Raw genomic sequence first — 20,646 nt, 5'->3', positions numbered from 1 at the left:
CTTTGCTGTCTAATGTGATACAGAAGGATAATAGTCCAAATATTCAACCACTAATAAGGCTTAAAAATTAATAAAAAGCAAGCATTTTTATTATATCAACCACACACCAGTTTTCTTTTAAATACTTCACACATATTAATTCATGAAACAATCCCTCAAAATGAATGCATTGTCATGCCTGTGTTTAAGATGAGGAAAACTGAGTAAAGAAGAAACTAATTAACCAGCCCCAAATCACACAGCTTCTAAGTAATGGAGCTAGGATGTGCACCAGCTACTCACTTATCCTTAATAAACATTGTCAGAATACTCCCTCATCACTGCTGGGGTGCTGGGGAGCTGGGGCAGGTGTTAGCTTTGTAACTCTTTAGTTGGTTGTGGAGAGGTCTGACAGCCTCAGGAGAACAGTAGGACAGCTAGTGATGCATGAAGGGTGGAAGGGAACCATTAAGAAGCTGTTGGACCTGTTTACCAATAAACGGAGACACATTTCACCATTTATCAAGCAGTTCTACCTTGTTGCACTATTATGTTGGTCAGGCATTGCCTGGTGCATAGTAAAGACTGAGCAGATGTAAGCCATGATTGTTGTTACACAGGCACCAGGCAGTATAACTAGCAACTCTGTTGGAAAGATGCCTCATTCTAGGTTATACCATAGGGCCTGACGATCCAAGAGAGGGCTCCCATACGGTAAGGCTCTAATCCCTTATCTGAGCACCTCTAGATTCTGAACACCATAAATTAGGGAAACTTCTCAAAGCAACAAGGGTTTTTAGGATTCTCAGAGGGAGCAATGTGGCCAACACACTCTTGGAATCTACAGTACTGCTATCATTAAACAAACAGGATATTTTTAAACAGAGTCTTTTATAGACAGGGAAACAAGGCCAAGCTTAACCAGAGGAGGAGGCATTTCAGTAGAAGATAGAGATAAAACTAGGTTGGAAGAACTATGAATGCAAGCACAGAAACACAATTTCATTTCATTTCATTGCATGGCATAAATATGCAAATCTAATTAATCTTAATTTTATAGCTGTCAATATTCTACTAAAACAGGTTGAAAATTCTAGTCTCCAAAGAAGGAGGTACCTTTCTCTGAAGGGAGGAGAGAACTTCCACTTTCACCATGGCCTTGTCTAAAAATTATCAGAGTCAGTGAACTCAGGGGGCTTCCATAGCCTTGGCAGCTCATGACAAGAGCCTAGGGTGATTACTGATGCCATAAACAAGAGTGTCAATTTGTTAAGTCAACAACAGGAGTCACTGTGCACTTACTCCTCATGTAGGATCTTTGTCCTTAGTGTGCTGTACATTGAGACTTAATGCTATAACCAGTACTCAAACAGTATTTTTCACTTTATATTTCTGTGTGGGAGCACACTGTTGAAATCTTTACTTAATGTATGCTAAACTGATCTTCTGTATATAAAGAGAATCGAAAATGAATCTTGATGTGAATGGAAGGGGAGAGGGAGTGGGAAAGGGGAGGGTGGCAGGTGGGAGGGACATTATGGGGGGGAAGCCATTGTAATCCATGAGCTGTACTTTGGAAATTTATATTCATTAAATTAAAGTTTGAAAGCAAAAAAAAAAGAAAAATTTATACACATATGTACTAGAAACAATATTTAATAGTTGCTTTTATAAGTGTGACTTTGGCTTTAGCATCACTTCAGAGGAAATTTAAATGGCCAACAGACACATGAAAAAATGTTCAAGATCACTAGCAATCAGGGAAATGCAAATCAAAACCACAATGAGGTTTCACCTCACCCCAGTTAGAATGGCTCACATTCAGAAATCTACCAACAATAGATGCTGGAGAGGATGTGGGGAAAAAGGGACACTAACCCACTGTTGGTGGGAATGCAAATTGGTTAAGCCACTATGGAAGTCAGTCTGGAGATGCCTCAGAAACCTGAATATAACCCTACCATTCAACCAGCCATCCCACTACTTGGTATTTACCCAAAGGAAATGAAATTGGCAAACAAAAAAGCAGTCTGCACATTAATGTTTATTGCAGCTCAATTCACAATAGCTAAGACCTGGAACCAACCCAAATGCCCATCAACAGTCGACTGGATAAAGAAATGATGGGATATGTACTCTATAGAATACTATATAGCAGTCAATAACAACAAAACCCAGTCATTTGCAACAAGATGGAGGAATTTGGAACACATCATGCTGAGTGAATTACGCCAGTCCCAAAGGGACAAATATCATATGTTCTCCCTGATGGGCGACAACTAACTGAGCACCAAAGGGGAAACTTGTTGAAGTGAAATGGACACTATGAGAAACAGTGACTTGATCAGCTCTTGTCCTGATGGTTGATGTACAATGTAATACTTTATCCATTTTAGTATTTTTTTTTGTTCTAGTACCATCGGTTGAACTCTGTAATTAACACACAATTATTCTTAGGTGTTTAAATTTTAACTGAAAAGTGATCCCTGTTAGGAATTTGGAACACATTATGCTCAGTGAAATAAGCCAATCCCAAAGGGACAAATACCACTTGTTCTCCCTGATAGGTGACAACTAACTGAGCACCAAAAAGGAAACCTGTTAAAGTGAAATAAACACTATGAGAAACGGTGACTTGATCAGCCCTCGCCCTGACTGTTGATGAACAACTTAATATGTTATCCCTCTTAGTATTTTTGTTTGTTTGTCTACTTAATACTTTTGGTTGAATACTGTAATCAATACACAATTCTTCTTGAGTGCTGAAACTTAAGTGAAAAGTGATCACTGTTAAATATAAGAGTGGGAATAAGAGAGGGAAGAGATGTGCTATTCAGGACATGCTCAAGCTGACTTACCTCAAACAGTAGAGTTAGAAACATACCAGGGGATTCCAATTCAATCCCATCAAGGTGGCATGTACCAATGCCATCTCACTAGTCCAAGTGATCAATTTCTGTTCACAATTGATCATAATGATAGGACTAAGAACCAAAGGGATCACATAAACAAGAATAGTGTCTGCAAATACTAGCTGATAGAATCAAAAAGGGAGAGAACGATCCAACATGGGAAGTGAGATACACAGCAGACCCATAGAATGGCAGATGTCCTAAATAGTACTCTGGCCTCAGAATCAGCCCTTAAGGCATGCAAATCGGCTGAAAAGCCCATGAGAGTATTTCAGGCATGGAAAGCCAAGACATTCTGGGGAAAAAAAAAAAAACCTAAATGAAAGATCTCTGTGAATGAGATCCCAGTGGAAAGAACGGGTCATCAAAGAAGTAGGTACCTTTCTCTGAAGGGAGGAGAGAACTTCCACTTTGACCATGGCCTTGTCTAAATATGGTCAGAGTCAGTGAACTCAGGGGGCTTCCATAGCCTTGGCAGCTCATGACAAGAGCCTAGGGTGATTACTGATGCCATAAACAAGAGTGTCAATTTGTTAAGTCAACAACAGGAGTCACTGTGCACTTACTCCTCATGTAGGATCTTTGTCCTTAGTGTGCTGTACATTGAGACTTAATGCTATAACCAGTACTCAAACAGTATTTTTCACTTTATGTTTCTGTGTGGGAGCACACTGTTGAAATCTTTACTTAATGTATGCTAAACTGATCTTCTGTATATAAAGAGAATCGAAAATGAATCTTGATGTGAATGGAAAGGGAGAGGGAGTGGGAAAGGGGAGGGTGGCGGGTAGGAGGGACGTTATGGGGGGGAAGCCATTGTAATCCATAAGCTGTACTTTGGAAATGTATATTCATTAAATAAAAGTAAAAAAGAAAAAAGAAAAAAGAAAAAAAAATTCTAGTCTCTTCTGACATTTCCACCAGAGCTTTTCCTACTTCAGACATTCTTCTGCTGTTACTCCATCAGGAGGCTCATATCTAGGAATGGCCATGAACAATGTTTAGTATTAAAAGATCTTTTCATAATTCATATTTTTCTCATCAGACTGTTGCTTTTGAAAGTTGCTTATATTTTAATATAAGTTTGTCATTTTGTGTTTCCACCCAGTGATGTGGCCAAATTAATCAAAAGACTTCATCTGAAGGAATTTTGCTGAGTGTTAAATTTAGATCCTTATTTGACCTATGAAATTTCTTTCCAGCACAGTAAGCAGTGTTATGTAGATTCCAAATATCACTGGTTTTAGTCATTTTCTTTTAATTTTCGCTAACAGTTACCTTTTTAATGTAAATATTTTTAATACTTTGGTTTTGACTCTTCTATAATAGCAGTAGTCTGAGATGTAATCATTTATGATTTACCAAGCACTCTGATTTTGTTAATGGCATCAGTGCTTAAAAAATAAAGCAAGCAAAAACAAATCACATCAAGTTTTAACCTCTTTTAGAAATCATGGAAAAAAGGGCCAATGATTATCAAAGTTAAAAGAATATGTTCAATGGAAAACAATGTGTCTTCAGTTACCTTGAAGAGTGTTTTTCAAAGAAAAAGGTAGAAGAATGTTTTGAGAAGATAAAAAAAAAACGGATATTTTAGGGGCTGGTGTTGTAGCATAGCAGGTAAAGCTGCTGCCTGAGATGCAGACATCCCATATGGGCACTGATTCAATACCCAGCTGCTCCACATCTTATCCAAGTCCCTGCTAATGCACTTAGGAAAGCAGCAAAAGATGGCCCAAGTCCTTGGACCTCTGCATCCCTGTGGAAAACCCAGAAGAAGCACCCTGGCTCTTGGGTTTGGCCTGGCCTTGCCCTGGCAATTGCAGCCATTTGGGGAGTGAACCAGTGAATGGAAAATCTATCTCTCTCTCTCTCTCTCTCAACTCTGCCTTTCAAATAAATAAATAATTTTTTTAAAAAAACAGGTATTTCAAATAATACAACACAAACTTACATCAACTAATCTAAACATATCCCTCCCTATTAACCCAGTATTTCTGCTTTGAGCAACACAGTCCAAGAAATTAATTCAAAATGCATAAAGTCATGTATTCCCAGTGCCACTTCAGTTACAACAGTGAAAACTTGAAAGCAGCATAGAGCAAATTTGGAGGAGTTAAATACATTGAGATAACTCTTTCAAGTGGACTCATCATTTTAAATTAAGTGCTTCAATTCATCTTTTGTTAACTGGATTACCACACTCTTCACTTTCTTGCTGTCCTATATCTATTCTTAGCCTTCTCCTCCACATCCTCCATCACTACTATTTCTATATTATTTCTCTAAATCACAAATTTGGTCTTGTTTATCTGCTGAAGATACACCCAGTTTCACATCACCTTCAAGAAAGATTCATATTAGTACCTTCTGAGGCCTTGCTTAAGCCAGCCTCATCAACCTCTCCAGGCTCCATAGCTGGTGATGCTCACATGCAGATCTTAACCTTCATCTATGGAAAAACCAATATTATCATTCTTTAGGCCTGCATTGTCTCTTTCTTGTCTAGTCTTCTATAGATTTTCTAGCATACTCCAGTGAGATAGTAACCTACTCTTCTGACTATAACTAAATGTCAGCCACCCTGAGTGGTTTCCTGTAACCACTCCACTCAGAGATGATTAATGTTCTTATTTGGGTACAAAAAGTCATCTCTACATCTCCCTTCTTTTCTAAATTATTTAACTGAAAAGTAAGTATTCTATGTTTATGCTATATGACTTAATGTTTGACATATATACTGTGGGATTGCTACATCAAGCTGTTTAACATATGCATTATCTTTTTTGTGTCATGAACACTTAAAATTTGGGGTAGATGTTTGGCATAGCAGAAAAGGCACCATTTGGGACATCTGCATCCTATATCAGTGTGCTCAGGTTTGGCTCCTGGATTCTGATAGATTCTAGCTTCTACATCCTGCTCTAGATTCTAGCTTCCTGCTGATTTGCACCCTCTAATGCAGTGGGGATGGCTCAAGTGATTGGGCCTCTGCCACCAATATGCAAGACCTGGATTGAATTCCCAGCTCTCAGGTTTGGTCCCACCTGGAGTTTTTTTTTTTTTTTTTAATTTGACAGATAGGGTTAGACATTGAGAGAGAGAGAGAGAGAAAGGTCTTCCTTCCATTGGTTCACCCCCTAAATGGCCGCTACTGCCAGAGCTATGCCGATCCAAAGCCAGGAGCCAGGTGCTTCTTCCTGGTCTCTCATGCGGTTGCAGGTGCCCAAGTATTTGGGCCATCCTTCACTGCCCTCCCGGGCCACAGCAGAGAGCCGGACTGGAAGAGGAGCAACCGGGACTAGAACCCGGCACCCATATGGGATGCCAGTGCCACAGGCAGAGGATTAACCTAGTAAGCCATGGTGCCAGCCCCAAACAAATAAAATCTTACAATTTTACCTACAAAATACATGAAATCTGTTCTCTTTGTATTAGTAAAAATTTAAAAATAAAGTAAAAAATATACTCCTTTAGCGATTTTCAAATATTCAACTATTATTTTGACCCCATGATGTAAAATAGATCACTTGAACTTAATCTTCTTGTCTGAAATTTTGTGTACTTTGACCAACACCTCCCCAGTCTGCCCATCCCCCAGCTCCTGATAATAAACATTTTACTTTCTAAAAGTTCAACTTTTTTTTATACTCCAAGTATAAGTGAGATCACGCAACATTTGTCTTCTTTGTCTGACTTATATGATGTCTTCCAGGTTCATCTATGTTGTCATAAAAAATTAAAATGCTTATTTTTAAAGGCTGAATAATATTCCATTATGTATGTACGTATGTGTATATATATACATATATATGTACATATATATACATATATATATAAAGATGAAGGTTATATATATATGTACATATATATACATATATATACCACATTTTCTTTATCCATACATTTATGGACTCTCACATTGGCTCTGCATGCTGGTTTTTGTTATAATGCTGCAGTGAACTTGGGAGTGCAAATATCTCTTCAATAAACTGATTAAAGAGAATAGATATAGAACATTCACAACCCTTGTTGACTAGAGATTTACTGGAATCCCTCTACCATGCAGGGATTTTATTCATTTATTCAACAAATACATTTTTATTCTTTTTTAAAACTTATTTAAGTTATACAAGTTTCATATAATTCATATATACAGATTTAGGAACATAGTGACACTTCCCCACATCCTCCCTCCTGTCTATGCTCAACAAATACTTAGGATTGCCTAGAATAGGTCACTTATAAGCCTAGATGCTCTAGGAAAAATGAGAAATGAAAAATATGTTGTTTCATGGAATAGAAATGTAATACATTATTTCAGAAAGGTATATGAGTGTCATATGAATGAGGGACATGCCCTGAACCATTTTCCTGATAAGGCAACTGATGCTCTTGCAGATGTAACAACTCAGCTGACTTTATACCTAGAAAGTAGCAGAATCAAAATATGTGTGGTTTGAGACTGCGCTTTCACTTTTTTCACTTTTTCATTCTACCTATAAATGTTATAGACAGTGAAATATTGAAAACAAAGGTGTTTCCTTTTGAAGAATACTAAATGTTGAACAGTTTTATATAAGTGAATGAGAATTTGTCTTTTTCACATATTTCATATTTCAAGTGCGAGTTCGGTAGCACATCTGTCCTTCATGGTGAGAAACAAAGCAGGAGGAAAATCCACATAAAATTCTTGGAAGTTACAGAGAATTCAAATTTTATCTAATATAGTGGACTCAAAATGGAATGAACTGTTTGGGAAAAAGTTGAGTTTCTCATTCCCAAGAACATTTGTGAAGGAATTAGATAGCCAAATGTCAGGGACAACTTGGATTATTTCCAAGTCTACCACAAATATCAATTTTTCACTCCTCATTGCTTTTGCAATAAGATAACTTAGACCAAAATTTGCAGATATTCACATCCCCCAAAAATATTTAGAGCAACATTCATTCTTAAGAGCTGCTATGTGAAAATCAGAATATAAATGATGGTAGCTACTCCCATAGGAAGAGCTATGGGACTTCCATTCCCAACAAGCTGGAAAATAACAATGACAGCACCAGGCCCACAAATAAATCCCATCTCTGGGGGCAAGGCAATGAAAGATCTCCAATAGAAAATTCTATATGAGAAAAATGAACCTAACCAACAGTTTCATAAAAGAGAAGGCAATTTTATAGAGATCTAAATGATGTGATTTTCATAGTATGGGATATTATGAAATAATACATGAATAATATAAAACAATATAATATGAAATATTTATATAATAATATAAATATGAAATAAAGTATATATAAATAATATATTATATATTATAAATAATATAATATGAAATAATATAATATGAATTTAAACAGTAAATAAAGCAAAAAATTTAGTCAATTCCCCAGACTTGGTACTAGTCCTGGTTTTACTTAGCATTTTCATAAGTGAGCTGAAAGAGAAATAATTGCATTCACTAAAGAAATTAAGATTTTACAGCTATAAATATAATTACCTCTATAGATAGGACAAAAATAATTTGTGAGGCCTTTGTGGATAGGTAGAAAAGCAACCAACACATTTAAAAGGTAAGAAAAGACAGGTAGAGAACAAATTTGGGCAGCCAGCTACCAGATGTCTTCCCCTGTGACTATGGGAATTCTGTGATGGAAATATGGTGTGCAATCAGGTGTGTCCAGGTCTTTGGGCAATCACTGTGTCAGGTTCAGGGTTCTGTGCTCACACTGAGCAGCTCACAGACCTTTTTCACCTGCATGGGTGAGTTACCTAGGCACTGTGGGCTCACTCTGGGTGACTGGTTCACCTTGGCAGAGAGGGGCTGACACTACGATCATGCCAACCAACATGATGATATCCTCCACCCAGGCGGAATATAGAGGAAATCTATCATGCCCAACTTGGGTGTCACCCAAGACTGCGGCCCCACATTAAAGCACTAGCTGGAGCTCCCTGGCCTCACCCAGCACATGCCTCTGGGTATGCACTGAAGGAGCAGACACTCCACTAAGCCAACAAGGCATATTTCAAAGATAAAAGCCATCAGAGGAGAAAAAAAAAGTGTTTCCACAAATACCTAAAAATAAAAGTAGAACAAACAGGAAATATGACCCCCTTAAAAGGAACAAAATAATAGTTCAATATTGATGAAATGCCTGAAAAGGAATTCAGAAGAATGATCATAAGATTACTCAGAAACACAGAGAAGTAAATAACTTCATCCACAACATGGACTAAAAATTCTGCCAGGAGTTAAGAGACAACGAAAAGAAATCAAACTGAGTTTTTAAAATTTTTATTTATTTGACAGGAAGAGTTACAGACAGAGAGAGGGAGAGACAGAGAGAAAGATCTTCCATCTGCTGGTTCATTCCCCCAAATGGCTGCAATGGCTGGAGCTGGGCCAATCCAAAGCCAGGAGCCAGTAGCTTCTTCTGGGTCTCCCACGCTGGTGCAGGGGCCCTGGCACTTGGGCCATCTTCTACTGTTTTCCCAGGCCATAGCAGAGAGTTGGATCAGAAGTGGAGCAGCCAGATCATGAACCGGCACCCATAGACAGAGGCTTGGCCTAATACACCACAGCACCAGCTCCCAAACTAAAATTTTAGAAATGAAGAATTCAATATATCAAACAGAAAATACAGTGGAAAGCCTTAACAATAGACTTGGTAAGGTAGAAGAAAGAATATCTGAGCTAGAAGACAAATCTTTAAAAATATCTCAGACAAAAAAAAGAAAAAAATTTAAAACTCAGAAAAACTGAAAATAATGTTCCAGATTTATAGGACACTATCAAACAACTAAACATATGTGTCTTAGGAATTCCTGAAGGTGTGGAAAGTGAGGATGGGTTAGAAAACCTATTCTATGAAATAATAGCATAAAACTTCCCAAATTTAGAGAAAGATAGGGACATTCAAGTACAGGAAGTACACAGAACCCCTAATAAATATGATCAGAAAAGATCTTCACCACAACACACTGTAGAGAAACTTTCAAAAGTAAAACATACCAAAAAGATTCTAAAATGTGCACAAGAGAAACTCCAGATTACTTTCAAATGTTCTTCAATTGAACCAACAGCTGATTTATCATCAGAAACCCTATAGGCTCAGACAGAATAGAGAAAAATGGTCCAAGTACTAAACGAAAAAAACTGTCAAACCAGAATACTGTATCCAACAAATTTATTTATAAATAAAGGTGAACTAATGATCTGCACAAATATAAATTCAAAGAATTTATCAGCACTCTTCCAGCTTTTCAGATGATACTTAAGGATGTGACACACACAGAAACAAAGGTAGTCATCATCATGAAAGAATGTGAAGGCAGAAAAATCTCCTAGTAAAACACAGAGGAAATCCAAAACAAATAAGGAATAGTTATAGAAAAATGGCAGAACCAAGTTGCTACTTATTAATAATAACCTTGAATGTAAATGACCCAAATTTTCCAATTAAAAAAATAACAGACTGAATAGATTAAAAAACAAATCCCATCTATTTGCTGCCTCCAAGAAGCATACCTCACCAACAAAGATAAAAACAGATGGAAAGTGAAAAGATGTAAAAAGATATACCACGCTAACAGAAAGCAGAAATTGGCAATTGTACCCATGCTAATGTGAGATAAAATAGACTTTAATGCAAAAACTGTTAAGAGACAAAGAAGAGCAGTATGTAATAATTAAGGAATGAATTGAACAGGAAGTTTTGACTATAATCAATGTATATACACCTGGTGCCCCGGGGACCTGGCTATTTAAAACAAGTGTTAATGGATCTAAAGGGACACCTAAGATTCAATACAATAATAGGGGACTTCAACACCCTGCTTTCATCAATGGACAGAATGACTCGACAAAACTAATATACACTAAGAACCAAACACACCTCGTTGATATCTATACAACATTTCATTGCACAGCTGCAGAATATACATCATTTTTATCAGTGCATGGTACTTTCTCTATGATAGACCATATGCTAAGCATAAAACAATTCTCAATAAATTCAAAAACATTAAAATCATATCATGTATCTTTTCTGACCACAATGGAAGCTGGAAATTAACAACTTAAGGAACTCTAGGAAATGTGCAAATACATGGAGACTTTACAACATGCTCCTGAATGAACAGTGTGTCATAAAAGAAATCAGAAGGGAAATCAAAGAAATTCTAGAAACCAGGGAAGATGACAATACAACATATCAAAACTTACAGGATGTAGTAAGAGCAGTGTTAAGAGGGAATTTTATAGCAATTAGTGACTACATCAAGAAATTGGAAAGGCATCAAATCAATGAACTATCAATGCATCTTAAGGACACTGAAAAACAATAACAATTGGGGCTGGTGCTGTGGCATAGAGGTAAAGCTGCAGCTGCCAGCATCCCTTATGGATGCCAATTTGAGACCTGGCTGCTCCACTTCCGATCTAGCTCTCTGTTATGGCCTGGGAAAGCAGTGCAAGATGGAGCAAGTGCTTGGGCCCCTGCACCCATGTGGGAGAATAGGAGGAAGTTCCTAGCTCCTGGCTTCAGATTGGCACAGCTTCAACCGTTGCAACCACTTGGGGAATAAACCAGCAGATGAAAGATTTCTTTCTCTCTGCCTCTGTCTCTGCCTCTCTCTAACTCTTACATTCAAATAAATAAATAAATGTTTAAAAAAAAACACACACAGCACTCCACACCCAAAATTAGTAGGAGGAAAGACAAAATTATAATTAGAGAAAACATAAACAAAATTGCTCAGTGAAATGAAGAGCTTTTTTTAAAAAATAAAATAAAATTTATACACCATTGGCCCAACTAACTAAAAAGAGTGAGAAAACTCAAATTAATAAAATCAGAAATAAAAAAGGAGATGTAACTATGGATACTACAGAAATAAAAAGAATCTTCATGAATTACTACAAACAGTTATATACCAAGAAATGGGAAAATCTGGAAGAAATATATCAATTCATAGACACAAAAGTTGCAGGATATAAAATTAACACACAAAAATTATACACAAACAATGCCATGACTGAGAAAGTCCCATTTGCAATATCTACCAAAAAAATTAAATACCTTGGAATAAATTTCACAATGAAAATTACAAACTATTAAAGAAAGAAATAGAAGAAGACACAAAAAATGGAAAAATCTTTCATGTTCATGTATTGGAAGAAGTAATATCATCAAAATGTCCATACTACATTTTACAGATTCAATGCTATCCCAATAAAAATATCAAGGACATTCTACTCAGACCAAGAAAAAGCAATGCTAAAATTCGTATGGAAACACAAGAGACTCTGAACAGCTAAAGCAGTCTTAAACAGCAAAAATCCAAGCTGGAGGTACTGCAGTATCAGTTTTCAACTCATACTACAAGGTAGTTATAATCAAAACAGCCTGGTATTAGCACAACGTAGACATGTAAACCAACAGAGCAGAATAAAAACTCCAGAAATTAATCCATGCAGCTACAACCAACTAATATTTCATAGACAAGCTAAAATCAATCAGTGGAAAAAGAATGGTCTCTTCAACAAATGGTGTTATGAAAATTGTATCTGTTCATGCAGAAGTATGAATCAAGACCCCTACCTTACACCTTATACAAAAATCAACTTACAATGGATCAGAGATTTAAATTTGCAATCTAATGCCATAAAATTTCTAGAGGAAAAGAATCAGGGAAACTCTCCAAGACATTAGCATAGACAAAGACTTCTTGGAAAAGACCCCCAGAACAGGCAATAAAGCCAAAACAGACAAATGAGATTACATCAAGCTAAGAAGCCTCTTGCATTGCAGAGGAAACACTCCGCAAAATTAAGAGGCAACTGACATAATGAGAGAAAATATTTGCAAATTATGAAGCTGATAAAGAATTAATAACCAGAATATATAACAAAATCAAGAAACTCAACAATGGCAAAACAAAAAAATCCAGTTAGGAAATGGGCAAAGGACTTGAACAGGCATTTTTCAAAGGATGAAATATAAATGGCCAACAGACACATGAAGAAATGCTTAGGATCACTAGCCATCAGGGAAATGCAAATAAAAACCACAATGAGGTTTCACTTCACTCCAGTTAGAATGGCTATCATCCCAAAATCAAAAATAAATAAATAAATAAACAAATAAATACATGCTGACAAAGTGTAGGGGGGAAAAGGTACACTAAAACATTGCTAGTAGCAATGTAACCTGGTGCAGCCACCATGGAAGACAGCTTGGAGATTTCTTAGAAATCTGAAAATCTACCATATGACTCAGTCATCCCACTCCTGGGAATTTACCCAAAGGAAATGAAATCAATATATGAGTTATTTGTGTTCCCATGTTTACTGCAGCTCAATTTACAATAGCTAAGAAATGGCATCAACATAGATACCTATCAACTGATGACTGGATAAAGAAAATGTGGTGTTATACACTATGGAATACTACTCATATATAAAGAAAAATGAAATCTTGTCTTTTGCAACAAAATGGATGCAACTAGGAACCATTATGCTTATTGAAATAACTCACTCCCAAAAAGACAAATATCATATATTTTCTCTGATATGTAGCAGTTATCATAGACCACAAAAAAAAAAATATGGGAAAGAAACAGACATCTTGTGATTTGATTGTTCCTTTTAGCTTTTGTTTATACTTCTGTAGAATTGTAGTCATTCTACTTTTTACTTGTTGAATATTATGGTTAGCGGTGTGTTAAACCGATGACTATATAATGAACTGAAATTATGTTTTTTGTACAAATTAAAGAATAAAAAGAGGAAAGAAGGAAGGCGGTGGATTGAGGGAGGGAGATAGAGAGATGTATGGTTTTCTTTTTAGAATTATAGCTATGAAATACATGAAATCTGTTCTATTTTTATTAATAAAAAATTTTAAACATTTACATTTATATTTCATATATACATTGGCAATTGGCTCTATAATGCTGTGTGAAAAAAGATTCAAGAATATTATGGAACCTTCAGTGAAGATATCAGCTGAAATCCTGAAGATAAAAATACTGAGCCTCATGAAATGGAATATTTTAAATATGACAGGAAATGGTGTTCTATCCTATAAAATGTTTATAACTAGAATGTTAAATATCATTCCAGTCATTTTCTTTGGAAAGCCTTAAATTAGATGAATAGATATGTGTTTATATAAATGGATATCATACACAACTAGTATTATTATCATAGGCAAATAAAATTCTATCATGTAAAGGAAAAAGCAAAAAATGTGTTAAAGATGTAAAAATGGAAACTCAGAGAAGCTACTGCTGATCAACCGATAGTAAAATAAAGTATATATGAGAAATGACTCCTTTTCAATGTGTGCTCTCTATCTCCTAAGCACTAATTTAATATCTGCAAATTCTCCTCCAGCTGATACAAGTAAAGTCCCAATGGGACACACAAAAGTCTAATAACTTGTCCTAAATCACACAGTATTAGGGCCAATATTAAACTATGAGGTATTTCAAAAAGTTCATGGAAAATGAAATTAAGAGTTTTATTTCTGGCCTGCACTGTAGCATGACAGGTTATGCTGCCACCTGCATCTCCAGCATCTTATATGGGCACTGGTTCGATACCCAGCTGCTCCACTTTCTTTTTTTTTTTTCTTTTTCTTTTTTTTTTTTTTTTTTTTTTTTTGACAGGCAGAGTGGACAGTGAGAGAGAGAGAGAGACAGAGAGAAAGGTCTTTCTTTTGCCGTTGGTACATCTTCCAATGGTCGCCGCTGCCGGTGTGCTGCGGCCGGCGCATCGCACCGATCCGAAGCCAGGAGCCAGGTGCCTCTCCTGGTCTCCCATGCGGGTGCAGGGCCCAAGGACCTGGGCCATCCTCCACTGCACTCCTGGGCCACAGCAGAGAGCTGGCCTGGAAGAGGGGCAACCAGGACAGAACCCGGCACCCCGACCGGGACTAGAACCCGGTGTGCCAGCGACGCAGGCGGAAGGTTACCAGCTGCTCCACTTTCAGTCCAGCTCCCTGCTAGTGGCCTGGGAAAGCAACAGAGGATGGCCTAAGTGCTTGGACCACTGCACCCATGTGAAAGACCCAGAAGAAACTCCTGGCTCCTGGCTTCAGCCTGGCCCAACCCTGGTTGTTGTGGCCTTTTAGTGAGTGAACCAGCAGATGGAAGACCTCTGTGTGTGTGTGTATGTGTGTGTGTGTTTCAACCTCTTTCTCTCTTTCTCACTGTAACTCTGCCTTTCAAAAAAATAAATATTTTTTAAAAAAAGAATTTTATTTCAATTCCAAAAACACTGTTTCATGGAAGTTAAAAAAGCATCTTATGAAAAAACGATGCATGGATTTCAAAAAATATTGCTCCAAGATAAGTTAAACTGTTGATTTCAATTTTTCACAAACTTTTTAAAGTATTCTTGCATAGACATTCTGATTTCAGGAGTGTGTACTTACTATTGCACATGAAATAAAAACTTAATTTTTAACATCCAGATTTCTTAGACAGAGAGCCACTTAATAAACAGGAATCAGACAGGTTTGAAGTAAATAGAAATCAATATAAAAGGAGCTATAAATCTTGAAATCTGAAAGCAAAACCTCTGAATCCTAACAGACAAAATACATTGAAAATATAAAAATAGCATCAGGAAGTCTCTTTTGAATCACAGACACAATGACATAAAGCAGAGAAAGTAGGCAAAGCTCATGTAAGTCAATCTCCAGACTTTTTGGGGCAACCTCTGGAAGGGCAGTCAGAGCCTCCCCCTAGGGATACATTTAATGCCCCCAAAAGATCTGCAGATGAGGACAAATCTCTGGTCTCACAACAGATGGCACACGGACTTCTAAGCGCAGACACAGCCCCTTTGGTGTCTACCTATGTCAAGGTTTTCTGAATTGAGTTATAAAGGTGTACAGAACAGAGAACAGACCTTACCCAACTCATTTGGCATATCACACAGCTCAATACCACACACGAAGTTCCTGACACATAGATTTTAATTGTTATGCTGGGTTTCCATTTTCCTCAATTTTACAACTTCATACATCCTTAGGGTCTCCTCTGCAGAATGTGTGTTTGGTCTACTTTGTGTGATCACCACCACTGAGAGTTTAGCAAAATGCGTGACTTTATGGCATGATTTTAAAGACCAAAATTGCTTTAGGGATGTATCAAATCTAAGATTAATCACTGTTCTTTTTACTGAAAGACAAAGACTTTGTTTGGGTTGGGAATTGATTATCCTGTGGGATTTTCTTCACAGGCACTATCTGCCCTTTTGAATCCATGGAGCCTCTATTCAGCTGCTGTGTTTTTACAGTTAACTTTATGTTGCTGTTGCTCACATTACCAGAACATCTGGTACGGAACACAGTCATTGTCCTTTTCCACACAGCAATTAGCTGAGAAGAGAATGCTACAACCATTTCTTTCCTTCTCCCTCCTGAGAATGTAACCTTATGCAGGAGAGTACAAAGGAGAATACTCAGCAGAGATGAGGTCTAACGGTTCACCATTAGACCAGCCGAGGTTCACCATTCTTAGGTCTATTAAACATAATGTCTATTCCAATTATCAAGGCACTTCTCACCACCAAATAGAGTATGTCTCTTGGCTGTGAACACTGTGGAGTTTCTGTAAAATCATATTGGTTACTTTTCTCCATAGAGACAAGAATCCACATTTGGTGTAGACTGGTCTTGAGAACAGTATGTCTCCTAAGGATTGTCACAGAAGCTGTATCACCTGGTATCCTGGCCTGCAGCTATGAGAACCAGGGAAGACAGCACAATTCTGCCAAAGGCTTGGTATTAGTAAGTGAATCCTAGTCTAAGAAAAAGTAAAATAGTTAGAAATCACTCTCAAAATGTTAATGATGTACATACTGCACACCTCTGCTTTTTTTCTCAAATTTATCTTCTGCAGCTACAAAATAACTTTCAAGTAAATTTGTTTTCTTTCATCATTTGATGTTTATGACAGTGACATACACTAGGATAACACACACTTCCTCCTCAGTAAGCCTGGAAAGTACATTTGTTCTTTTCTCTGTCCGAAAGCACATTGTTTTCAATCATTAAACGAAGCAGTGGTGCCTTTATTCCTTAGATGTTAGCTATCTTCTCCAACAGATGAAGAAGGAGAGGGGACCAGATCTATATGCCACTCTTTCATGCACAGTACCTTGGCCAATCACTGCTCCCTTCACTTAGTGGGTTTGTTTATTATATTAAATTTTAACTTCATCTAAAGAAAACCCACATCTGCCAGACTTGACCACAGCTTGCGTCTACACTGCAATCTTTCAAAATGGTCTGTTAAAAACACTAGACTAGAAGTTGGGCACATACACATTAAGAACTGATGGGAAATTCTACATATTGACAAAGAGTTATTTTAGTATACTCCATTTCCCATGATTGACTAACACCATTTAAAATACTATGTATCAATATAATTTAAAAACAGGTTTTCATCTTTAGTAATTTAATCTCCAAGCATTTTTATTAGAATGGGAAAAAAAACTTCAAGATAAACAAAGACTGTTCTCTCAATAACAAGCAAAATAGGAATAAATATTTTATAGCATACTAGTACATAATGAAGTTATTTTAAAACATTATTCAAACTAAGTGAGCTTTCCTAGATAAGATTCTGAATTGCTCAGTTTTTATTAGATTTATAAACTCACTATGTAGCAGAGAAGAATCTTCATAAACTCTTCCAAAACAAACATATAACAACTATAATCTTGCTGCCCTTAGCCCTACTGAAACTCAAATAGTTGATGTAGAACAATAAAAAACTTTGCTGTCAGTATTTTAGCAAATAACATTTTAATTATTAACTCCATACCTCCTGCAGAAGATCCCCTTCATCATTCATCTCAACACTTTTTTATTTAAGTCAGCTTTGGAATCCACATTATCAGTAACAAATGCATTCAACACGTATTTATATATATTCCTCCCACAAAGATGGCAGATGATGAATTCCATGGAGACTCTTTCCAGCAGGGGCTGGCAGGTAAGAAAAAAATAAACATCAGATTCTGATGTGTCATGCCCAAGGCACAGTGTGCTAGCAATGCACTAGAACAGTCCAATGACAAATGCTCATTTATGCCTGACTCCCTGCAAACAAAAGACATGCAGAGCTCAAAACTGTGTTGATTCACTTTTTACTCGAACATAGTGAAATTTTTGTTATATAACAATTGTATTCTGGAACTAAATCTATTGTTATACTCAGATGATGCAACATCTATTAGACAACTATGCTAACAAAGCTTACAGACAAAAACACAAGTGGAAAAACACAGCTTTAAGCAAACCAAATTTTTACTAGTAGCAAAGATCCACTCATTTTTTGAAGTGGGACAGAGGAGTCTATGTCCTCTCCTTTTTAAAATACTTACTTACTTACTTACTTACATTTAATTTGAAAGGCAGAGAAACAGATGGAGAGAGATCTTCCATATTCTGGTTCACATATGACTGTGACAGAGTTGGGCCAGACTGAAGCCAGGAACCAGAAACTTAATCCACCTCACCCACATGGATGGTAGGGACCCAAGTACTTGAGCCAGCATCTGCTGCCTCTCAGAGTCGGCATTAGAAGGAAGCTGGATCAGAAGCAGAGCTGGGACTTGAATCAGGTACTCTGATATTGGATGCAGACATCATAAGCAGCTACTTAACAACTGCACCAAATATTTGTCTGAACCACTTATTTTTTTAAGATTTATTTATTTGTTTGAAAGGCAGAGTTACAAAGAGGCAGAGGCAGAGAGAGAGGGATCTTCCATCTGCTGGTTCACTCTCCAAATGGTCGCAATGGCCAGAGCTGGGCCAATCCAAAGCCAGGAGCCAGGAGCTTCTTCCAGGTCTCTCATACACATGCAGGGGCCCAAGCAATTAAGCTATCCACCACTGCTTTCCCAGATCATAGTAGAGAGCTGGATCAGAAGAGGGGTAGCCAGGACTTGAACTGGCACCCATATGGAATGTTGGCACAGCAGCTGGTGGCTTTACCCACTATGCCACAGCACCAGTCCCCCAGTGCACTTATTTTTTTAATTCCCATTTTTATTTTATTTCTTTAGAATTTGGTCTCCAAGTTAATTCTGGTTCTTCACTATATAGCCATAGCCATCTCTGGTTGGCTTTTGCAATTTTCCAAATGTCTATCTGTAACAAATCTTAGTGCATCCCAGCTATCCACAATGAATATAGAATCATCTACAAGCTGCACCATAGGATTCTAGAAACAATCCTAACTCAGTTAGAGGTAACTGAGAATTTTTTCTCTTCACTAGTAAAGGGAGTTTGCAATTATACTTTAGCACCCCTCAACTAAGACTTCCAGAATGGCTGGCAGGAATGAAAGAGGCAGGATAGAGAATTTCTTCTTAATCAAACCAAACCTTCTCTAAGGATTTTTCATGTGTGTATGTACAGTCTCCACTGTTAATCAATTCTGTCTAGGTCTCCTGGGCCTGAATAAGCACAGGCTAACATTCCAATCAGTCAGGGCTGACTCTCTTGGTCCATTTCAAAAGTCTAAGGATAGTGACAACTGTTCCTATTTCCATCACATTGGCCCTGTTTCTATATCTGATTCTAAAACTTCTGCTCATAGAGATTTAGACCTAGTTCTGATGCTGTTGTCCAGTTACAACTGCATCCTACATGAGGGTATTGTGTACTCCCAGACTTCCCCAAGACAACAAATTGTATCTTCCTAGTGTTTGACTTGCAATTCTTGCTTTTCTCCAGGTTGTTGGCTGTGATTCAATTCCCACAATGTACCAACACCTCACTTGGGTTTTGTTACTCCTCTTCTGTGACCATATTTGCTTCTATTCTAACAACTCTATCTAACATATGCTCTTCTCTATACAAAATGGGTATTAAATGTGCAACAGGAAAAAACGTTTTGTGAAAAATTTTGAATGCCAACATAAATGATAGAAAAGAACTGTCTGAGTTATGCTTACATATTAGAACATGTTAAGAGCAAAATCCTTTCTTTACAGCACTATCTGCCCAAATTTTCTGTTGGGAATTTTATTATCTTCTGACATTCTACTTAATTCATTTCATCTCCATATACTTACCTTATTTTGATAATCTCACCTTCTCAGTCTTTATCCATGAGTTTCTTCTAATATCCCTTCCTGGGCCCTTGATTTCATGTCAACATATTAATACTTACTAAGCCTAGTTTTGTGTAAAAAAAGTATAATACTTTAAAGAAATACTCACATAGCATTTTAAGCGACCTAACATGAAGTCTGATCCCTGAAAGCACTTTTTCTGCATCTGCATAGTCACTATGCTCGCTTAATTAATTCTACTTGTTAATTTGTTTTTTGTCTTTCTACTAGTCTCTTTGTCTTTCCTTTCTATGTTATGATTTTCAGTATCTTTTCAGTTCTCCATGAGTGTCTTCCTAATAAAATTATGATACATATAGAATTCAAACATACTATTTATAAGTGTTGTCTATTGCTGATAAATTTCATTCTCTATTCTTAATTACAAAGTTAGCTTTCCATTTATTCTTTTTTTAGAATTTCAATTTTTAATTTTTATTAATATAAAGATAATATATTTCATGTTTCATAGCTACAGTTCTAAGATAACCACAATTCCTCCTTCTTTCTCTTCCTTCCTCAATCTCCCTCCTTCTATCCTTTCTGGTTTTTTTATTGTTTCAAAAACAGAATTCATAATTTCAGTCTATTCTATAATAACAG

At 36.9% G+C, this 20,646-nt stretch overlaps 1 protein-coding gene across 1 annotated transcript in view; it reads right to left on the bottom strand.

Annotated features, from left to right (window-relative positions):
• LGSN (lengsin, lens protein with glutamine synthetase domain) overlaps nucleotides 1-17,809 on the bottom strand; it is a 40,378-nt gene extending 22,569 nt beyond the window's left edge. The window contains exon 1 of the mRNA NM_001082227.1: nucleotides 17,742-17,809. Coding sequence (NP_001075696.1) covers nucleotides 17,742-17,771 — 30 coding nt within the window. The 5' untranslated portion in view covers nucleotides 17,772-17,809. The remainder of the gene's footprint in view (nucleotides 1-17,741) is intronic.
• Between the last annotated feature and the right edge of the window lie 2,837 nt (nucleotides 17,810-20,646).

This window comes from Oryctolagus cuniculus, chromosome 5 (assembly GCF_964237555.1).
Source record: "Oryctolagus cuniculus chromosome 5, mOryCun1.1, whole genome shotgun sequence".
NCBI classification, from domain to species: Eukaryota; Metazoa; Chordata; class Mammalia; order Lagomorpha; family Leporidae; genus Oryctolagus; species Oryctolagus cuniculus.
The sequence above is the reverse complement of the archived record's forward strand: the minus strand, read 5'-3'. Positions and strand labels throughout refer to the sequence as shown.